General features: G+C 40.8%; 1 protein-coding gene across 6 annotated transcripts in view; it reads left to right on the top strand.

The window, feature by feature from the left end:
- Nucleotides 1–20,731, top strand: part of MFSD6 (major facilitator superfamily domain containing 6) — a 43,887-nt gene that overhangs the window by 8,754 nt on the left and 14,402 nt on the right. For all 6 annotated transcript variants that reach the window (XM_060780526.2, XM_060780534.2, XM_060780567.2 and 3 more), the window contains exons 2-3: nt 5,867–7,457; nt 16,761–16,858. In XM_060780526.2, coding sequence (XP_060636509.2) covers nt 5,923–7,457; nt 16,761–16,858 — 1,633 coding nt within the window. In that variant the 5' untranslated portion in view covers nt 5,867–5,922. The remainder of the gene's footprint in view (nt 1–5,866; nt 7,458–16,760; nt 16,859–20,731) is intronic.

The following is a 20,731-nucleotide window of genomic DNA, read 5'->3' as shown; positions in this document are numbered from 1 at the left end:
TGGCATGACTTAATATAAGTTTATATAGCATATATGAAATTCACTTGGTGTGGCCCAGAGGAGAATCTTTGTTAGATTTCACCCCTACAGAACATTTTCACATGTTGATTGGAGGACTGTGATGATCTCAAAAAGAGACCCTCCTCATATGTGACGTGAGGAGGCCTTGTGTAGGTCTGCTTTCCTCATCCCATATTGCTTTGAAGAAAAGACAAGTATATGCACATAGACACTCTCCCATGCAGCTCTATGCTTTTTTCTGAGCTTCCCTGTGATCAAGGAAGGGCTGTAGCTCTGTCGTAGGAAACATGATTGCATGTAGAGGTCCCAAGCTCATTCACCAGTATCCTCTGAGTAGGACCAAGAAAGACCCATCTTAATCCCGAATACATTGCTGGGTGAACTTGTTTCACTCACATGTTTGTACTGTTGCTAACTTCCTTTGGAGAGCCCAGCTCTCCAACCATATCTTCTGTTTCTCCAGTGACCTTTCTCTTTTCCAAATTCACCACTTTTCCAGGATTCTCTCAAGTTTTTCATAATCAAATGGCTCAATTTACTTGATTTATTTCAAGCCATTACTTTTATAGAGGAAAATAAGACATTGCATCACACTTGTATTATCTACGTAGATTGGTACTATTTAAAACCTTTAAGACTACCTCCATGTGTAGGATGCCTCTTCAATTTTGCTTTTTGTCTACTTATTTATATGAAGTACCCTCCAATTTTCAGATGCATATTTTAAAGTGCCTTACACTACATGAAAGGATAGAGTAAAACATAAAGATCTCATAATAAATTCAAAGCACATGGATGTGTTTAGCATATTAACAACTGTATAAAAGCCATAAAAACACATTACAGAATACTTATTCACTGTATTACTAATTCAAATCCAATTAAATTTTGGAATATCTTTTAGAAAAGCAGACAGTTACAGTCAGTTCAAAAGTTACGACAAGTCAGGCATTAATGGAACAAGTGGAACATTCACTCTTCAGCAGATGATGAATGGGCGTTCTTAAGCAGCTTCAATGTGAAAACAGGTTGCAATGTGTTAGCCTTTTAAACCATCTAACACTTTGAATATATTTACTATCAAACACAGGAAGCTAAGGATGAGTGACGTTTGGCCAAGAAATGTCTGCGTGGCTTCTTATAGAAGTGAGCAGCTGTAGCCCTCCAGATGTATTTCACTTACGACTCCAATCAGTCTTCACTAATGAGTATGATGTCTAAGGCTGATAGGGGTTGAAAGCCAGAAACAGGAATTGGGGAGACACCATTATCCTGTTGCAGCTTGTGGAGTGATAGCTGTATCCAGTTGATGGTATTGTTTTTGTTCCTGCTGAACCACTCACCTGTCATCAAAGCTGGCGACATATAATTTTCTTTCATTAGTAATGCAGATTCTCCCATTTCCTTTTCTCTGTCTTTTCTGTTTTAACAAATTTAATTGGTCACATAACTGATATAGAGCATCTCTATTATATGAAGGCTTCTCCATTATGTGTTATTGCCCAAATCATAATTAGAAATGGTACCTTTCCCCAGTCCTATTACCTAAGGTGGAACAAGTTATTTTTTGGCACCAGAAGCAGGAAATCTCTCAAGTTTCTCCTTTCCTCTTATAAAAATAAATTAAAGAACTCTTTGATGTCTTTCTGTGAGATCCAAAATCTGAGGCAAGTGCGTTGTTCCCTGCATGGCACTGTTCCCAAATTTAACAAAAGACCTTGCTTACCCCTGTCTGACATCACCCACAAACCTCCTTTCCCCCTGATCAGAGGCAGGTAGGGTGAGATTGTGCCCAGTGAGGTAATAATAGAGGAAAAACTGTGTAGATGTCATAGTACTGATTTGGCAATTCACTAATTTCAGACAGCAGTGGCTCCAGGAAGCCAAAGCTGAGGTGAGATTTCATGAAGCATTTGAAATGTAAATTAATACATGTTGCCAGAGAGGAATGTATTGCTGTGCTAATCAATGATGGGATTTTTATTGTGCAAACCATTTGTATAGCAATTCTGATCTTTTTTTTTCTTTCAAAGGCTAATGCGAAGGCCTCTAAGCCTGGCTGTTAGGATGCAATCCTGTGCATTCTAACCTGGTGAAAAAGCCCTCTTAAATTGTGTGTGTGTGTGGGGGGGGGGGGGGTACACCTAGGATTGTGCTGTTATGCTCACAGTTTGTTAACAGTCCTGAGAGAAAGTGGGTGCAGGTGAGAGATTTCAGAGAAGTAATTTGTACTGATATAATTCTATAGACTTCAATTTGGCTTCACCATACCAAGCAGGCCTGCATGTACGGTAATTATTTCCACCAAGCAGAACCATACTCCGAAGCATAAATAAGCTTCCCTTAACTTTGGGGGAAGGGGGGGGGGGCTTTCATCTGAATAAACAAGCTAGGATTGCGTTCCTTGTCCCTTGAGGCACCCTCTGTAGTCGCAGGCTTATTCGTGTCAATAACAGCACACAGTTCTTCAGCGTCTGAGTGCCTGTAGTACTGGTTCCATTTGTTCTCTTGGTATAAAAAATTGCAATTTGCCTCTTTTATCAGTTCCATCTGGATTGCCCTGCTGGATTGATGGTGGTCAATTTCAGTTGCTAGGAGAGGAGAATAATCCAGGTTGGTGTGTCACAGTAGCCACAATGGAAACACAGAACGATTAGCAAACAGTGTTTGATGTAAAGGGCACAGCAGTTGGCGGGTTGGGTGGATGTGGATATTAATCAGTGATATGATAGGGCATGCAAAAAGGGAACAGAATGAACATCATATTTAGAATGGCCAATAATAAATAGGGTATCATAGAATTTTTGCATGACATCTCATTGGTTTATGTCAGCAATGGGTGTGTGGTTCCTCAAGTTGATTTTGGCCTCTATTAAAGGGGCATGCAGCTTTGGTGGTATCTACACTGGCTAGAACTGGTGGAGTTGTAGGCCACAAATATCAGGAGGATTATATATATTTATCTCTGGTTTCTATAGTATGTGCTTTATTACTTATTGTTGCTGAAAGAAGTGGCTGTGGGTTTGGAACCTACCAGTATGCTGGCAACGACATTTTCAAGCTTGAGTGCTTTTGTGTAGCTCTTATACAGTGGTCTTCAATGAATCTGTAACATGGCCATACACCCTGAAAAACTCACAGCAACCCATTGGTCTTCAGTTTCCATGATGGCAGCAACCTCCCCTGAACAAAAAAGATTGGGGACAAAAAGGCATCCTGCGTTGAATGAGAGTCTACATTAGGGGTCCTCAAACTAAGGCCTGAGGGCCGTATATGGCCCTCCAAGGTCATTTCCGGCCCTCGCTCAGGGTCAACCTAAGTCTGAAATTACTTAAAAGTACACAACAGTAACAACAACAACAATCTTATCAGCCAAAAGCAGGCCCACACAACCATTGAAATACGAATACATTTATATTTATTAAAATTGTTCTTCATTTTAATTATTGTATTGTTTATAAGTGTTTTTTTGCACCACAAATAAGATATGTTCACTGTGCATAGGAATTCATGTTTTTTTCAAATTATAATCCATCCCTCCAACAGTTTGAGGGACTGTGACCTGGCCCTCTGTTTAAAAAGTTTGAGGACCTCTGGTCTATATGATTTAAAAGCATCGCCTGCTGGGGTGCCAGTGCTTACTATCACTATATTTGACAGATGTGGAACCAATAAATCTCTATATTGCATTGTGTGCATGGTGACACCTAGGACTATGAGTCAAGTGAGATGTGTATCTCGGAAGAAGGAAATAGGGTGTGCTTCTTTTGTCTGCAATGCAAATTGAGGGTCCCATATGTCACTCTGCCCAGCAATTCATGCAGAGGGCTTGTTGAGGAAAGCCCATTTATCATAGGGCAAAGAAAGATAACCTCTTTCAGTCTAAGGGAAAAATTCTAACATATTTTAGGTTACAGTTCGTACTGTGAGTAACAAATACTTCGAGGCATTTCAGGTTTGTGGAGGTGGTCAGGCTGTAACCCCAGAAACTCGGAATATATCACCATGCCAAATGTTAATTTGTGAAGGCTGTCGGAAGGAAGGATCCAAAGAATTAGGAAGCAGCAGGAAGCAACTAAATGGGTGGGAATGAGTTGTTCCACTGCCTTATTGAATATTTTGATTTTCTTGAGATGTTTCTGAGCAGATATGACTGCTTCCATGCCGGATTTCTACATGCACCCTAATCTTACTTAACAAAATACAAATCACATTTTCTTTTGTTTGTTGGCTTTTGTTTGTACTTTATCCCTTTTTTTTCTTGGCTGAACTATAAAGCAGCTGATGCACGCATTGTCTGAGGGTCTATAATTAAGTCCAACAACTGCTTGCAGTGATGCACCAGCATTATTTTGTACAGGTCTTTTCTTAGACCCTCTCAAGAGCACTTACAGATTGATAATACTAACAACATCCCTTGCCAGTCTTGATGGACTTGACCTCCCTTTTGAACTGATCCTCCTGCTTGGTCCTTCCTGGTGGAAGAAGGTATCAGCCTTTTAAACCTCCCAGTTTCTTTCAACCTGTTTATCTGAAAACCGTTGTTTTCCAAGTTGCACTTTTACCCTTACAATCTGTGAGGTAATTTACTCTGCAGATTATCTTCCTGGAAGGTGGGAGTCTTTTATTGTAGAACTTGCCTTCAGGAATTCTTTCTGCTGGAACACTTGTCTATATACTCTGTGTGTGTGTGTGTGTGAGTGAGTGAGAGAGAGAGAGAGGGAGGGAGAGAGAGAGAGAGAGAGAGAGAGAGAGAGAAATGGGTCATTTTGTTGTTTTAACATTTTGAGAGAGGCGTTACAAAGTGAAAATCAGCTTATTCTAAAGGCCACTGATTTGTTGTTGCCAGTGTCTTAGATTTCAATGTGGCTAGGATAAACAAAGAGGCAGGGGCTGTTTCTTTGGTATGAGGGGTTAAAGTACAGAAAAACGGTATTTGATGAAAATGAGTACAAGGTTTTAAAAACTAAAACCAGCAATTACAGTACCTGCTGTGGCTCATGAGATGAGCTACAGTGTCTAATGTTATGTAGCACCTCATCTTGTCTTTTTAGAATCTCAAGTTTTCATTGAATTTTAAACAAACTATTACATAAGTATGAGGGAGCTTGGAAAGCTTAAATAAATGATTTTTAGAAATATTTTATTCAAAGAAACTGCTAAGAGAAACACCTGCTGCATTGTTCAACTGGGGAGATGTGTCTTTGGGCAGATCATATAGCATAAAATTAATAATTGTGTAGACACAAGCTCATTGGAACCTTAGGTACCTACCTGGTCTCCAAAGTAATAATCCAGTGTTCAAAGCATTACATCACACTGGGGCTCTTCTTGTGGAATTAGGGAGATTCTGCAACATTTCTCTCTTTTTCTTTACTCCCTGTCAGTGTTACGTTTTCTCTTCCACTATACTTGGTCCAGTCCAAAATACACTAAAAACTCAAATTAAATTAGTGGGATCAAATATGATAATGAAAAGTTATTTTTATTTAATATTCCAGTGTTGAAACAGGAATTGAATGGAAGCTGTAGGGAAGACTGTCTGAATCCTCGAGTTGGAGGAAACCACAGGGACCATCAAACCCAACCCTGTCCATGCAGGGGTACATAGCTAAAACATTTCTGAGAGGTCAGCATCCAACTTTTGTTTGAAGACCTCCATAGAAGGAGAGTCTACCACTCTTTTAGGCAGCCTTTTCCATTGTAAAACCTAAAGTACAACTTGAGAGCTTGAATGCAACTGTTTATGATAAAAAGAATTGTTTATCCCATCAAAATGCCTTCTCTTTCCTCCTTGTTCATTACAACATGGCACATGACTCAGGTATCTTGTATTTTTCCACAGGCTACTTGAACTAAAGTCTAGAGAGCCAACTCCGTGTCTCATGCTTGCCATAAGCCATGGCAACCGATGATAAAGTTGCCATTTTGACAGATGATGAAGAGGACCAGAAAAGGAAATACGTTCTTTCTGACTCCTTCAATGGGATCTCCAAGGAGCAGGACTTGCAAGCGCGGAGTGATACACCATCGACAGAGACCACCACCACCATTCCGGATGAAGAGCTAGATTGGCTTGAAAGGCATTGTGTCAAAGTGAACAATGATCTCCTGGTCTCAAAGGTCTTTTATTTTTTCTTTTATGCTGCTTATGGCTCCCTCTATCCACTGCTGCCTGTCTATTACAAGCAGCTGGGCATGACACCTAGCCAGAGCGGACTCTTGGTGGGCATCAGGTACTTCATTGAGTTCTGTAGTGCTCCTTTCTGGGGAGTCGTAGCAGATCGCTTTAAAAAGGGGAAGGTGGTCCTCCTCTTCTCGCTCTTGTGCTGGGTGTTGTTTAATTTGGGAATCGGGTTTGTCAAACCAGCAACCTTAAGATGTGTACCAAAGTTCCCTGTGCCAGTACATCCTACCAATGCCAGTCATTTTCCAGCAACAACCCCACAGAATGTCTCCTCCCTTACATTGGCTACCGTGGGAGTTACATTATCAAAGAGCCGAGGGAAAAGAGATCTGCCAACCTATAATTTTGCACCTCTGAGCTCAGCTATGCCTATGGTTACTGAATCTATCTTCCCCGCAATGACTCCAAGTGGAAATGAAGTTCATCCTTTAGATAAGGGTGTAGTCACTGAGAATATTGTTTCCCTAAACTCATTGGGAAATAAAACCCCACCAACTGTGTTGCCTGCTGTCACCACCAAGGCAGTGGTTTCTGATCGGGTCATGCTTGTTTATGACCATCAAGAAGTAGAGGCTATCTTTCTGCTTATTCTTCTGGTTGTTATTATAGGAGAGTTTTTTAGTGCCTCATCGGTTACTATTGTAGACACTGTGACCCTGCAATACCTGGGCAAGCACCGAGACCGTTATGGGCTTCAGCGGATGTGGGGCTCCTTGGGCTGGGGAATGGCCATGCTATCGGTGGGCATTGGCATTGACTCTACCCACATCAGTGTGTTTGTGGAAGGTCAAGGTTGCAAAGCTCCAGAGTACAAGAACTACCGGATTGTTTTCATTGTCTTCGGTGTGTTGATGACCCTGTCTTTGCTTGTGGCGACTCAGTTCCGGTTCCATTACAACCACTACAAGCAAGAGGGAAATGAAAGCAAAGAGGCAGAGGTTGTCCAGGTCGATAGAAATTCTTCCACAGACTCTTCCAATGAGACACGTAGTAACAACAGCCAGCTGCAGTCCTTTCATTTCTGGGACTTGATCAAGCTACTTTGCAGCATCCAGTATGGTTCTGTACTATTTGTTGCTTGGTTTATGGGCTTCGGCTATGGCTTTGTGTTCACCTTTCTCTACTGGCACCTACAAGATCTGAATGGCACTACCACCCTTTTTGGAGTCTGCTCTGTTCTGAGTCACGTGTCTGAACTGACGGCCTATTTCTTCAGCCACAAGTTGATTGAGCTGATTGGTCACATCAGGTAAGCAAAAAAAGTTTAATAATTTTACGTCTGTGGTCAACAGTGTAACAATAATATATGCAATAATGTGTAAGAATAAAACACTGTAATGAAGAGCGGAGAATACTGAATGAATACTTGCACAGAAGCAAAGGTGAAAATCTTTCTGATAGTGCATTTATTATTGAAAAAATTTCTGTAGTATCTGGATGTGTGTGTGTACGTGCGCATACACACACACATAATATAGAAATAATATGTATTCATTGTTACCTAGTCTACTATATTGTAGTTAATTGTGTTACATGGTCCAAAATGACAAACCCTACTTCTCAGACAGAAATACTAACAATTGAATTGTGACATAAAACATGCCATGTTAGAGAAGTAGTTGTGGACTAGCCAGAATGAAACAAATTAGTCAAATTTACAAATGTGTTAACAGAAATTATCTAACAGGAGGATATATGTGGCATTACCTTAAAAAACAAGAGTGTAGCTATGATCCAGTCGGGTACAACTGCTGAAGTTGACAGTGCATCCAGATGGACTTCACTAGAGCCTCTGTTTCCTCGGTTTGTGTTTTGTACAGCTGGGAAACTTTAAGAGCATAGTTTTGGGTGGCGCAAAGGGCTGGGGGAGGAAGGGAAAAAGGAGAATGCTTTGACGTGTGTAGGTGCTGCCTAGCAAGGAAAATCATTCTAACTTTCTGATGGAGTTTCTTTCATCAACGATATACTGCATCTGGTTTCCTGCCTTTGTGACTAAAGGCATATCTCCACAACATAGGTTATATCATTTTGAAACCACTTTAATTATCATGGATCTATAGTAATATATCCACAGATTTATAGTTTGCTAAGAGATATATAGGGGTCCCCTGGTGGCGCAGCGGGTTAAACCACTGAGCTGTTGAACTGGCTGACCGAAAGGTTGGTGGTTCGAATCCAGGGAGCGGGATGAGCTCCCGTTGTTAGGGCCAACTTCTGCCAACCTAGCAGTTCGAAAACAGACCCCCCAGTGGTTAAACCCTTGTGCTGGCAGGACTGAAGACCAACAGGTCGTAGGTTCAAATCCGGGGAGAGCGTGGAAAAGCTCCCTCTGTCAGCTCCAGTTCCTCATGTGGGAACATGAGAGAAGCCTCCCACAAGGATGGTAAAACATCAAAACATCTGGGCATCCCCTGGGTAACGTCCTTGCAGACGGCCATTCTCTCACACCAGAAGCAACTTGTAGCTTCTCAAGTCACTCCTGACATGAAAAAAATAGTTCGAATACATTCAAATGTGAGTAGATCAATGGGTTCCTCTTCTGCAAGAAGGTCATGATGCTCCATGTGGTCATGTTGGCTACATGACATTGGAGGTGTCTACGAACAACGCTGGCTCTTTGGTTTAGAAATAGAGATGATGAGCACCTCCTCCCAGAGTTGAACACAATTAGACTTAATGTCAGGGGAAACCTTTAACTTTTTAAGAGATACAGAACTCTGATAGAGCTCTAGTGCACACATCTTCATGACAATTAAAATGATATGACTGATGCAGTTATCTCGTACCAGATGTATTGTACTTCTGTAGCTACCTAGCTGGAGGTAAGTCCTTTTAAAACTGGGATTTTCCTCTCAATAAGCATGTGCTAAATTATCCTATGCAGCTTTGATCTTACTAGTAGACACTACAGCATTCAAATGGAGTGCCTGGATAATAAGTGTCACTTGGGTCAAAAAGCATTGCCAGTGACTGACTTTGTAAGATTATCTTTTAATGGTTCCCAAGGGGGAAATATTTGGCAGTTCAGTTTTTGCCCAGTGTAATGCTATAACACTGGATGATGCCACATCTGCTCACTGTCTCTTTACTGTGCATCTCTATAAGAAACAAGGATATTTCTCAGTGGAGAGTGCTGGCAATACTGCTGGTTGAGATGTCTTTTTCCTCCCCATTTTCCTCCTTTTTGTTGCAAATATTGCTTTTAAAAATGAACATTGCTTGAAGGAATGGTGTTTCAAAGTCATCTGTATTTAGGTGTACTAACAGTATGAGGTTTGAGACTAGGGGTGCATGTATACAGTACAATTAGTGCAGTTTTAATTACCGGTAGTTGTAATTTTGCAAGCTATTTCACCAAATAATGCTGGTTTCTGATTAAACCTACAACTCACATAATTCCATGGCATTGAGCTATGGCAGTTAAAGTTACATCAATTCTACAGTGTAGATGTATCTTAGAACTCTGAGAGGCCAATATAACAATTTATATATCCACTTAGCCATGGAGTATGACTTGCCCATAGTCACTTTATGAATTCGTTTTCATAGAGAAGTGCAGGAAAGATAGATTTAACAACCTGCTAGATAGTAATATCTTTTTATAATGTGTCCCCATTCCTGTTTGAGATACTGGTGAGTTGCTTCCAGTCAACATAGTACTGAGATAGATGGGCCAGCGGTTTAATTGTTAAATGGCAGGTTTCTTTGCTGCCAGTCTTTTACTGGCAGTATAACTTTATTAAGCGATTGTAATAATAATAATAATAGTAATAATAATAATAATAATAATAATAATAATAATAATAGGGTGGTTTCCAACATATAAGACAAAACATTCAATTGCCGGAAAGGAAAACCATACAGACAAATTAAAATAAACATCATAAAACATAAACCTGCTAAAACATACACACAAAAACCAAAAACCAATTTCATTATAGCTCCATGAGATGGGTTCAAAATATCAACGGCCAGGATTAGAAAACTGAATTGGCCAACTGTAAAAAGGGCAGGACAAGGGGTAGTGCAACAGAATATCATAGAGTCGGGGAAGAGGATAAAGTGCAGAACAGAGTACTATCTAATGGCCTAAGGAAAGGGCCTAGGGACTAATCATTATCGAAAACCTGCTGGAACATCCAGGTTTTTATGTCTTTCAGAAGGAGGACAGTGTGGGGGCCTGCTTAATCTCTCTGGGGAGGGAGTTCCAGAGTTGGGAGGCCACCACTGAGAAGACCCTCTCCCTTGTCTCCACCAACTATGTTTGTGACGGTGGTGGAAGCAAGAGGAGTGCCTCCCTGGCAGATCTCAGAGCCTGCACTGGTTCATAGGGGGAGATACGGTCACAGAGACAGGCAGGACCCAAACCGTTTAGGGCTTTGTAGGTCATAACCTGCACTTTGAATTGGGACTGGAAACTTATCAGCAGCCAGTGGAGCTGCTTTAATAGGGGCGTTGTGTGCTCCCTATAGTTAGCTCCAGTTAGAAGCCTGGCTGCCGACCTTTGTACCAGTTACGGTTTCCGGGCTGTCTTCAAAGGCAGCCCTACATAGAGTGTGTTTCAATAATCTAATCTGGATGTAACCAAGGCGTGGACCACTGTAGCCATGTCCAACTGCTCGAGGTATGGTTGCAGTGGGCACACAAACTTTAACTGTGCAAAGGCTTTCCTGGCCACCACGGACACCTGAGATTCAAGCATCAGTGTTGAGTCCAGGAGGACGCTAAGGTGCAGACCTGTATCCTCAGGGAGAGTGTAACCCTATCTAGCACAGGTTGCCACCCAATACCCTGATTGGCCTCATGACTGACCAGAAGGACCTCTGTCTTGTCTGGATTAAGCTTCAGCTTGTTAGTCCTTATCCAGTCCATCACAGCAGCCATATATGTTTTCTGACCACTGATGAGGTCCAAACATAAGTAGCCACTTCAGGTGGTATTACAGTGAGATCAATCCTTGTCCTAAATGGTGAGCTGCTGTGACACTTTCCCACTAGATCAGCACAAATACCTGGATTTAATTCTTTGCTTTTTAGAAAATGAAACCTAATGATGCAGCACAGTAGTGAGAAGTTTACATGTTATATTTATATATTTATTTATTATATACTACTTTATTTATATGTGTAGATTTGTATTTATGTTGATGTGGTTATCTGTTTGCATTCCTTTTTGGGATGTATGTCAGTCTTGAAGTAATTACAAAAAAACTCACTCAGCTCCAAAAGATCATTTATATACCCCCAACTGTCCTGATTTAGCAGAGGTACCCCTGTTCAGTGTTCTGCACCCCACTTTTTCAGCTGTTTTTAAAATGTCTCGGCTTCTCTCTACTTCACCCACTTTTTCCTTTTGTCATCTGTTTACTCCAATTGCTGCAAACTGAATATAAAGTGAAAAGATTGTTTGCAGTCAATTAACTCTGTGAAGAGCAGAATCCTGCCCTTCCTTGTGGATTTTGGTAAAGGCAAACTACTTCCGCCTTGTTTTGCTTTTAGTTTTTCCTCATTAATAATTTTGGCCATCTTATGTTGCTTGTCCACAATATTATATTATAATATAATACAATATAATACTACTACTAATAATATGATATTATAATTATATATTTTATATTACATGTAATATTACTAATAATATTACAGTATAATGGTTTAGAACAACATAGTAATATATAATATTAATATTGTGCGATGGTAATAATATAATATATTTGTACATATTACTTGTAAACCACTCTGAGTCCTCTTTGGGGTGAGAAGGGCGGCATATAAATGTCGGTAATAAATAAACAAATAATGTTGCTGTGTTTGTCTGTGAAATGTTGATAAAAACGTATATAGGTAAACCATGCAAAGTGATGCATCTTCTGTTTGTGTCAGTGGGAGTGGTGGAACTACTTTTTTTTTGCTGACTTAACCACAAAAACAGAATGATTATTTGGTGAAGGAGAGATAATATTGTGTGCAAATGTCATAACACCCTCATAAAAATCAGCAGTGGTTCATGCTGTCTTTTCATGCGCAGCTCAGCTACCGTAATACAAAAGGAATGTTGGAAAACCAGAAAATCCTAGAATTGTAGTAAAAGTAATTGCATACCATGCCCTTTCCACAAAGATTTCTGAATTGCTTTGTCCTGAGAACTAAGGAAGTGATTTAAAAATGTGTAAAATTTTATTACTGGTCATGTTTGTGTAAAGTTCTGTCAGCATCATGGCATTTCACATTGCTAGCACAACCGCAAAGGAGTGGGCCATATAGGTGGCCATGTAATGTTGCTAATGAATTAGGACCACAGGAAAACTATGTTCATCCATTTCAAGGCTTTATGATAGCAGCTGAGATTTCCAAAGAGATAAGGTGCTTGAAATTAAACACCCATTTATTTCTTTGATAAGAGGAGTTTATCCTAAGACAAACTTAAAATAATGTGAGTCTGGCCACTTGATTCTCTTTATTGCATTTCTACAATTCTTTTGGCTGTCATTTCCCTTAGAGTACTGCAGTTAGCCCAGGATGGAATTAATATGGTATTAGTGTTCTAATTATTTAATCTCAGTTTAGCGTTTGTATCTTGGGGATTTTAAAGGATATGGTTTTTAAGTGATTTTAAGCCAGTTTAAGTGCCAAACTAGAAAAAGGTCAAGACAGAGAGGAGGAGGAGATAGAGTAATAGCAGTGGTAACTGCTTTTTTAATGTTACCACACCTCTGAACAGAAGTGGGAGGATGGCAATTTCACTATCTAACCACCATCCAATCAGCAGACTTTGTTTGTTGTTTCTGTTCTAATGGTTGTGTTTCTTCAAGTCATTTCCAACTTTAGTTACTCTCGTCACTCTAGTCATGATGTCTAATGATAAGGAATACAGGAGTGTTATTATTATTATTATTATTATTAAACTTTATTTGTACCCCGCTAGCATCTCCTGAAGGACTCGATGCGGCTTACAAAGGCCAAGGACTCAAACAACAGCAACAGACAATAACAATATAATACAAGCAAATTAAAAACATAAGCAATAACAACAACAAAACATTACACTATTACGCAATAAAACCAGGGCCGGGCCAATGAAGGGTACAAGTTAAAAGTGCTGGGTGTAAGACGTGATTGTTGGGATTCTGGGCAAGTGCAATGTGCAGAGAGTCTTAAGCTCTAATAAAGTGCTTCTGGGACATAGTGCTGGAGGTTATCCTATTCCGGAAAGGCACATCGGAATAGCCAGGTCTTCAAGTTCTTCCTAAAGACTGCCAGTGTGGGTGCTAGTCTAATGTCTTTGGGGAGGGTGTTCCAAAGTCGGGGGGCAACCACAGAGAAGGCCCTGTCCCTCGTCCCCACCAAACGAGCCTGCGACGCAGGTGGAATCGTGAGCAGGGCCTCTCCGGATGAACGGAGGGAGCGCGTGGGTTCATATACGGAGATGCGGTCACGCAGGTAGGCAGGTCCCAAACCGTTTAGGGCTTTGTAGGTAAGCACCTGTACCTTGAATTGGGCTCGGTAGGTAAACGGCAGCCAATGGAGCTCCTTAAACAGGAGGGTTGACCTCTCTCTGTAAGGGGCGCCAGTTAACATCCAAGCCGCCGCCCGTTGAACCAGTTGGAATTTCCGAGCCGTTTTCAAGGGCAGCCCCACGTAAAGCGCATTACAGTAATCCAACCTAGAGGTGATTAAGGCATGGACCACCCCGGCCAAATCAACCTTCGCGAGGTACGGTCGCAAAAGCCCTCCCGGACACCGCCGACGCCTGAGCCTCAAGCGTAAGTGATGAATCCAAGAGGACTCCCAAGCTGCGGACCTGTGACTTCAGGGGAAGTGTAACCCCATCCAGCACAGGTTGTTCAGCATGTGTTCAGCATGTGGAGTGTTCAGCATGTGGAGGGCCACATAAAATGATATGATGGGCCAAATTTACCCCATAGTCTTGAGTTTGACACATGTTTTCTAGGTCCTCTATTGTGAATCTGTGGTCAGCTTTCAGTGCATGCATTGGTCATTGTGCAAACCAACATATTTGGAGACAAAGGGTGCATTTACACTGCAGAAATAATGCAGTTTGATAGCAGTTTAACTGCTGTGGCTCAAGCCTGGTAGTTTTCCAGGATCTTTAGCCTTCTTTGCTGATGTCTCACGAATCAGTAGCATGGAACCATAGCAGTGTTTACCTCCTTTAATTCTACAGTGTTAAAAATTTACCCATAATACCATGTTTGTGGGGCACAGGCAAATACATCATTCTTTGTCCCTCATAACATCAGGAACTGTGTAGGAGGTAGTGTGTGTGGTGTTCACTGGGTTGCACATATGTCACAGTGTTGTCTTCATGAATTGTCTTTTGCACATAGGGCTGAGCTGCACACACAGCAGAGCATAAAAGATTCACCTTATTGGACCACAGCTCCTGGAATCCACCAGTCAGCATGGAGGATTTGTGGGGCATTAGAATTCAAAAGTAAATTTTCCAGGTTTTTCATCACACACAAAATCCTGCCTCTGATCATATAGTTCTCAAGTTACTATTGGAATTAGCTCAAAGCTGATACTCAGTTATCAGACTACTAGAGCAGAGTGTTGTTGTTCATTCATTCAGATGTTTCCGACTCTTCGTGACCTTATGGACCAGCCCACGCCAGAGCTCCCTGTCGGCCGTCACCAACCCCAGCTCATTCAAGGCCAATCCAGTCTCTTCAAGAATGCCATCCAACCATCTTGCCCTTGGTCGGCCCCTCTTCCTTTTTCCTTCCATTTTCCCCAGCATAATTGTCTTCTCTAAGCTTTCCCTTCTTCTCATGATGTGGCCAGAGTACTTCATCTTTGCCTCTACTATCCTTCCTTCCAATGAGCAGTCGGGCTTTATTTCCTGAAGTATGGACTGGTTGGATCTTCTGGCGGTCCAGGGCACCCTCAGAACATTCCGCCAACTCCACAGTTCAAAAGCATCTATCTTCCTTCGCTCAGCCTTCCCTATGGTCCAGCTCTCACATCTGTAGGTTACTACGGGGAATACCATTGCTTTAACTATGAGGATCTTTGTTGCCAATGTGATGTTTCTACTCTTCACTATTTTGTCGAGATCGATCATTGCTCTCCTCCCAAGAAGTAAGTATCTCCTGATTTCCTGGCTGCAGTCTGCGTCAGACTGCACAGATTGCAGCCAGAGCAGAGTCGGTTGCTTTTAATTCTAATTTCTTAACTTGTTTTTCTTCTCTTTCTGCTACTGCTTCCTCAGGGTGCGACATGCACTTACAATAATATATCTCAATCCTTTCTACCAGCATGTTTCTGATTAGTGCAGAGCAAATACAGAGCGGTTCCTTTGCAGTTGTTGTTACCCAATATAAAGGGTAAAGTGAATGCTGCTGTTTTTACTCAAAATAAGATACAAATGGATGGGCAAAACTGCCTTGATCCAGAAATTTAAATACTTTCATCCTTTCTCAGTTTCATACTTGGAACAGTCTTTCCACCTCATGCTTAAAAACGTAATTCAAGTTGCTAACAAACTATTCCTCACGACTGAGGGTGCATCTACATTATAGAACTGATGTAGCTTGATACCGCATCAACTGCCATGGTTCAATGCTGTGGAAACTTGAGATGTGTAGTTTGGTGAGGCACCAATACTCTTTGGCTAAGGAAGTTAAAAACCTTGTAAAACTACAGCATTAAACCATGGCACTCAGAGGCCCAATCTACATTGCCATATAATGCAGATTGAACTGCATTGAACTGAATTATGAATATACATTGCCATATAAACCAGTTCAATACAGTTGATCTGTATCTTGAAAGTACTCGTATATGACAGTATAGGTGGGACCAGAATGGTATCAAACCGCAGTCAATATACAGTGGATGCACTCTGTATTTTCAGATCCCTGAAACATAAGGCTTTTCTGTTTTAAAGCTTCAACTTGATCTCCTCCCCCAGGATGTGTGGCTTCTCAGGTCACATTTTAAACATTTATTCACTACCATGGAGAACACATGCAGTCAGTGCCCCAAAAGTGAAAAAAAATCTTTTCAGAAAAACCATCAAGGAATAGAGGAAGGCTTGAAAGCAATATATAGTGTTACATTCCAATAGGAGTGAACATTTTCTATTTTTAAAATTGCTAAGTCATAGAATATAAGACACCTGAAAGGAGCGTTATTGCTCTGGAAATCTATATCCCAGTATCACTCTGCACCTTGGCTGTGTATTTCATTTTGTGGATTAAGCAAGGGCCGTCTTTGAACTAGCTAATATTGGTTTCTCAAAAACATCTACCCAAGTTTGAAATGAGGTTGGGCCTGTTTTTAGGATTTAAATTCTTAATTAAAAATAAGTCACAAATCATCATAAATAATCAAATGGGAGCTGTGATTGTTTTCTGTTCCAAAGTCAGAGATTAGCATGTCATCAACCAGTATTTAGTATTCTACCTGAAATAAAAATGTGAACAGAATTGTTCTATGCCACTGGACATTTTTGTATTATGTTGGAACTATATGCAAATGTGTCAAATGAGAAAGTAACCAACATTGTTTCTTCTTCCCTTCCTCTCTAGAGTCCTGTATATTGGCCTTGCTTGCAATACAGCTCGCTATATTTACATCTCTTATTTGGAAAATGCCTGGACTGTTCTGCCCATGGAAGTACTTCAAGGTAAATTATTGTATAATAAATGGATGCTTAAATTATTCATATCACTTGCTGAGCCATGAATTCAAATGGGAAATAAAACCATGGAACCCTTCTCTTCCATTTTAAATAAGCCTAGGGATTCTTTTCTTTTTTGTATTCTAACCTCGAAGGACATGTTATTCTTTGTGCCAAAGAAAAATAACAATGAGTGCCAGACTGACCTAGGATTGGGACTCAGCAAACAATTGGAAGGTAGTACACACCTTATAATTAAACAAAGAGATGAGAGGTTTTTGCCTGCTGCAAATAAGGCTTAGTTGTTTCTGTCTGTAAGGGATTGCTCTTTTAAATCTGTTGCTTCCTTTGGCGAGGAAGGAGGTCATTGGTTTTCAACACCAGATCTAACAAAATAAGCTGCACATTAAATAGTCAGGAATAACCAGTTCACTTAATTATGGGTCACATTGTCTGATCTAGAATGAAGGTCGAGACCAAACAGCTAGTCTCTGGATGGGGGAGCCAGGCATTTCTTATCTATGAGACTTCTGGAGGTTTATTGCCACTTAATTAAAGGAGGAGAAAGTGAAAATGGGAGTTTGCAAAGTGTCAGTGGCTGTTACTGCAGCCAGGAAATTAAATCTTGTAAAGGGAAAGAGTTAAAGTACATTGGGCTGACCTGGGAAATAATCAGAGCTGCAGCTATGAGTGGAAAAGGCAAAATGAAGACATTGCCCCTCTGATTTTCCCTCAGTCCCGACATTTCTATCATTGCAGAAAGCAACACTCTTGAAAATGGGTTGTTGTAGGGTTTTTTGGGCTATATGGCCATGTTCTAGAGGCATTCTTTCCTGACGTTTCGCCTGCATCTATGGCAAGCATCCTCAGAGGTAGTGAGGTCTGTTGGAACTAGGAAAATGGGTTTATATATCTGTGGAAAGACCATGGTGGGACAAAGAACTCTTGTCTGCTGGAGCTAGGTGTGAATGTTTCAACTGACCACCTCGATTAGCATTTGATAGCCTGGTAGTGCCTGGAGCAATCTTTTTTTGAGTGGTGATGAGATGTCCCTGATTGTTTTCCCTCTGCTGTTTTGCTGTTTTAATTTTAGAGGTTTTTTTTTTTATACTGGTAGCCAGATTTTGTTCATTTTCATGGTTTCCTCCTTTCTGTTGAAATTGTCCACATGCTTGTGGATTTCAATGGCTTCTCTGTGTAGTCTGACATGGTGGTTGTGAGAGTGGTCCAGCATTTCTGTGTTCTCAAATAGGTTCATCAGGTGCTCTGCTATGGCTGACTTCTCTGGTTGAAGTAGTCTGCAGTGCCTTTCATGTTCCTTGATGCGTGTTTGGGCAATGCTGCGTTTGGTGGACCCTATGTAGACTTGTTCACAGCTGCATGGTATCCAGTAGACTCCTGCAGAAGTGAGAGGATCCCTCTTGTCCTTTGCTGAATGTAGCATTTGTTGGATTTTCTTGGTGGGTCTGTAGGTGGTTTGTATGCTGTGTTTCCTCATCAGCTTCCTATGCGGTCAATGGTTCCCTTGATGTATGGCAAGAACACTTTTCCTCTGGGTGGATCTTTGTTTTTACTCTCGTGGCTTGTTCTCGGTCTTGCAGCTCTTCTGATGTCTGAGGTGGAGTATCCATTGGCTTGTAGAGCCCAGTTTAGGTGGTTCAGTTCATCTTGGAGGAAGTGGGGTTCGCAGATTCTTTTTGCACGGTCTGCCAAGGCTTTAATGGTGCTTCTTTTTTTGACTTGGGTGATGGTTGGAGTTTTTATGTAGATATCTTGAAAATCATCCAACCCCCCAACCCCCTTTTATCAGCTATTTTTGATTCACTTGGTAATTTTGCCCGAGCCCTACACTTTTTTTGATGTTTCCAAAAAGTACCAGATTCCCAAAATGTTGGGGGTGAGGGGAGGAATGGGTTATAGGTGACAGCACATTGTTGGTTAGGAGTAGAATATTATGCACAGATCCTTAAGTCTAAAATATCCCTTTGCCTTTAAGGTGTGTCTGTGCTCTTTGTTGTTTTGCTGGTATAGACATAACAGGGCTTATCGCTCTTGTATCTCTCCACAAGGCTTCTCCTTTTGTTTGGCTTTCTTGTGTTTCTTAATCTTCCTGTGCCCTTGGGTGGAATCCAGAACCAGAACTGTGAAAATAAAAAGAAGTTTAAAGAAGAAGAAAAGCAGCCATATATATTTTCAGTAAAAATAGCAAAGTTTTCTGTCACCTTAAAGACTGGCAGTAATGTACCTGATTCATGTTGAGCTCTAACTCACGAACACTTTTTGCTTTGCTTTCAAGTGTGAATAGTAAGGTAGATCTTCTCAACCTGATAGTTAGCCTACACATTGATGGCTACTGCAAGCAACACATCTTTCAGTTCAGAGATGGAAATAGTATAACTTCCAGATGTTAAGAGTATAGCCGTGCCTGTGGAGCCTGACAAAAGCATGATTCTTGCAATGTCTAGATTTTCTTTTTATACATAATATTTTTACTAAGACTTTTTCAAAATACAATAAAATTGGATATTTTTAAAGAAAAAAAATAAGGAAAAGTAATTTATTGACAAATATAGAGATAAAAATACTTTCTGACTTTCTTTTTGGCTGGTATAAATACATATGAAATGTCAATACGCCACATCTTATTAACAATCAAACCCCAAAATGATCAGGTTTCCCCCCTCCCCCAAATATCCCTAAGTAGCAAGGAACAGATGTATCACAGAGTAGGAATTTTGTAGCTCTCTGAATATTGTTGCACAGCACCTTCCATTGGTCCTAGCCATCATAGCCAATAATGAGGAATGCTGAGAGTTAGAGTCCCATGCCATCTCTAGGGCAACACAGTTCCTACTCCTTGTGTATAAAATTGCAAACTGGTTATGGCTTCACTGAGTAAAATTAAAAGCGGAACAGAAACACAATACATATTTGCATTTTTCCCCCAGCAGATATGGGGACAGGAGTCAAAAGGAAAAATGTGAATGTGTCAGCTAGAACTGTTCCAATGAGGGTTTGCTCATTGGTTTGTTTTACAAGGTCATGCTGGAGATCAGATAATTCTATCAAGTAGACCAGGTGTCTGGAGCAAACTTCAGTTTGACATTTATGTATGAATTTTGCAAGCCTATGCTGGAATATGCTGACAAATAGCAGTTCTTATGCATTGCAAAATCAATGCCCCAAGGATCTTTTGAAGCTAAAGATTGAAGACTTTCAGCTGATATTACTTAATTAGCTGCTGAAATACTGTGTATATAAAAGAGAGAATTGGAGAGGAGGTGGAATACTGTTTGGTATTTTGGATCCCCCCCCCCCCTCAGTTGATAGTTTCTTCAGACTTAAACGTTATAGGGGTATTTCCCCCCCCCCCCCCAAATACGATATCTCTGTAGCAATGAAGAGATTAATGGAAATCAGAAGAAAAACCGCTAAAAGTGTGCTTAACTGGTCTTTATAAATGCAGCATTTTGTATGAAAAATAACATAATATGGGCATTGGAGAAGTACTAATAGTCCCTATTTAGCAGGGGCTGCATTTTGCCTTTCCCAGTAGGCTTGGGCAAAAGCAAAGTGCCACAGTCTCTCCTGGTTTGTGTGTTCTTCCTCATTTAATAACCTTTGTCCTTTTGATCCCACACTGATGTTGATTGGCCACATGTGTCCTGGTTTTCATCTGTAAAATATTAGAGCGTGTGCTGTATTTGTGATCCTGGAATGAGCTCACTCAGTGTCTAAGAGCCACCAACTTCCTTTCATCATTTCCTCCCTTTATTTCTTGGTGCATTCTGATTAGGCAGCAGGACTCAGATAATGAGACATAATTTAATACATACAATCTCCAGATGGTGCCACCTGTACAACTTGCAAATGCTCTTG

The sequence above is a fragment of the Anolis sagrei genome, chromosome 1, assembly GCF_037176765.1.
Source record: "Anolis sagrei isolate rAnoSag1 chromosome 1, rAnoSag1.mat, whole genome shotgun sequence".
NCBI classification, from domain to species: domain Eukaryota; kingdom Metazoa; phylum Chordata; class Lepidosauria; order Squamata; family Dactyloidae; genus Anolis; species Anolis sagrei.
The sequence above is the reverse complement of the archived record's forward strand: the minus strand, read 5'-3'. Positions and strand labels throughout refer to the sequence as shown.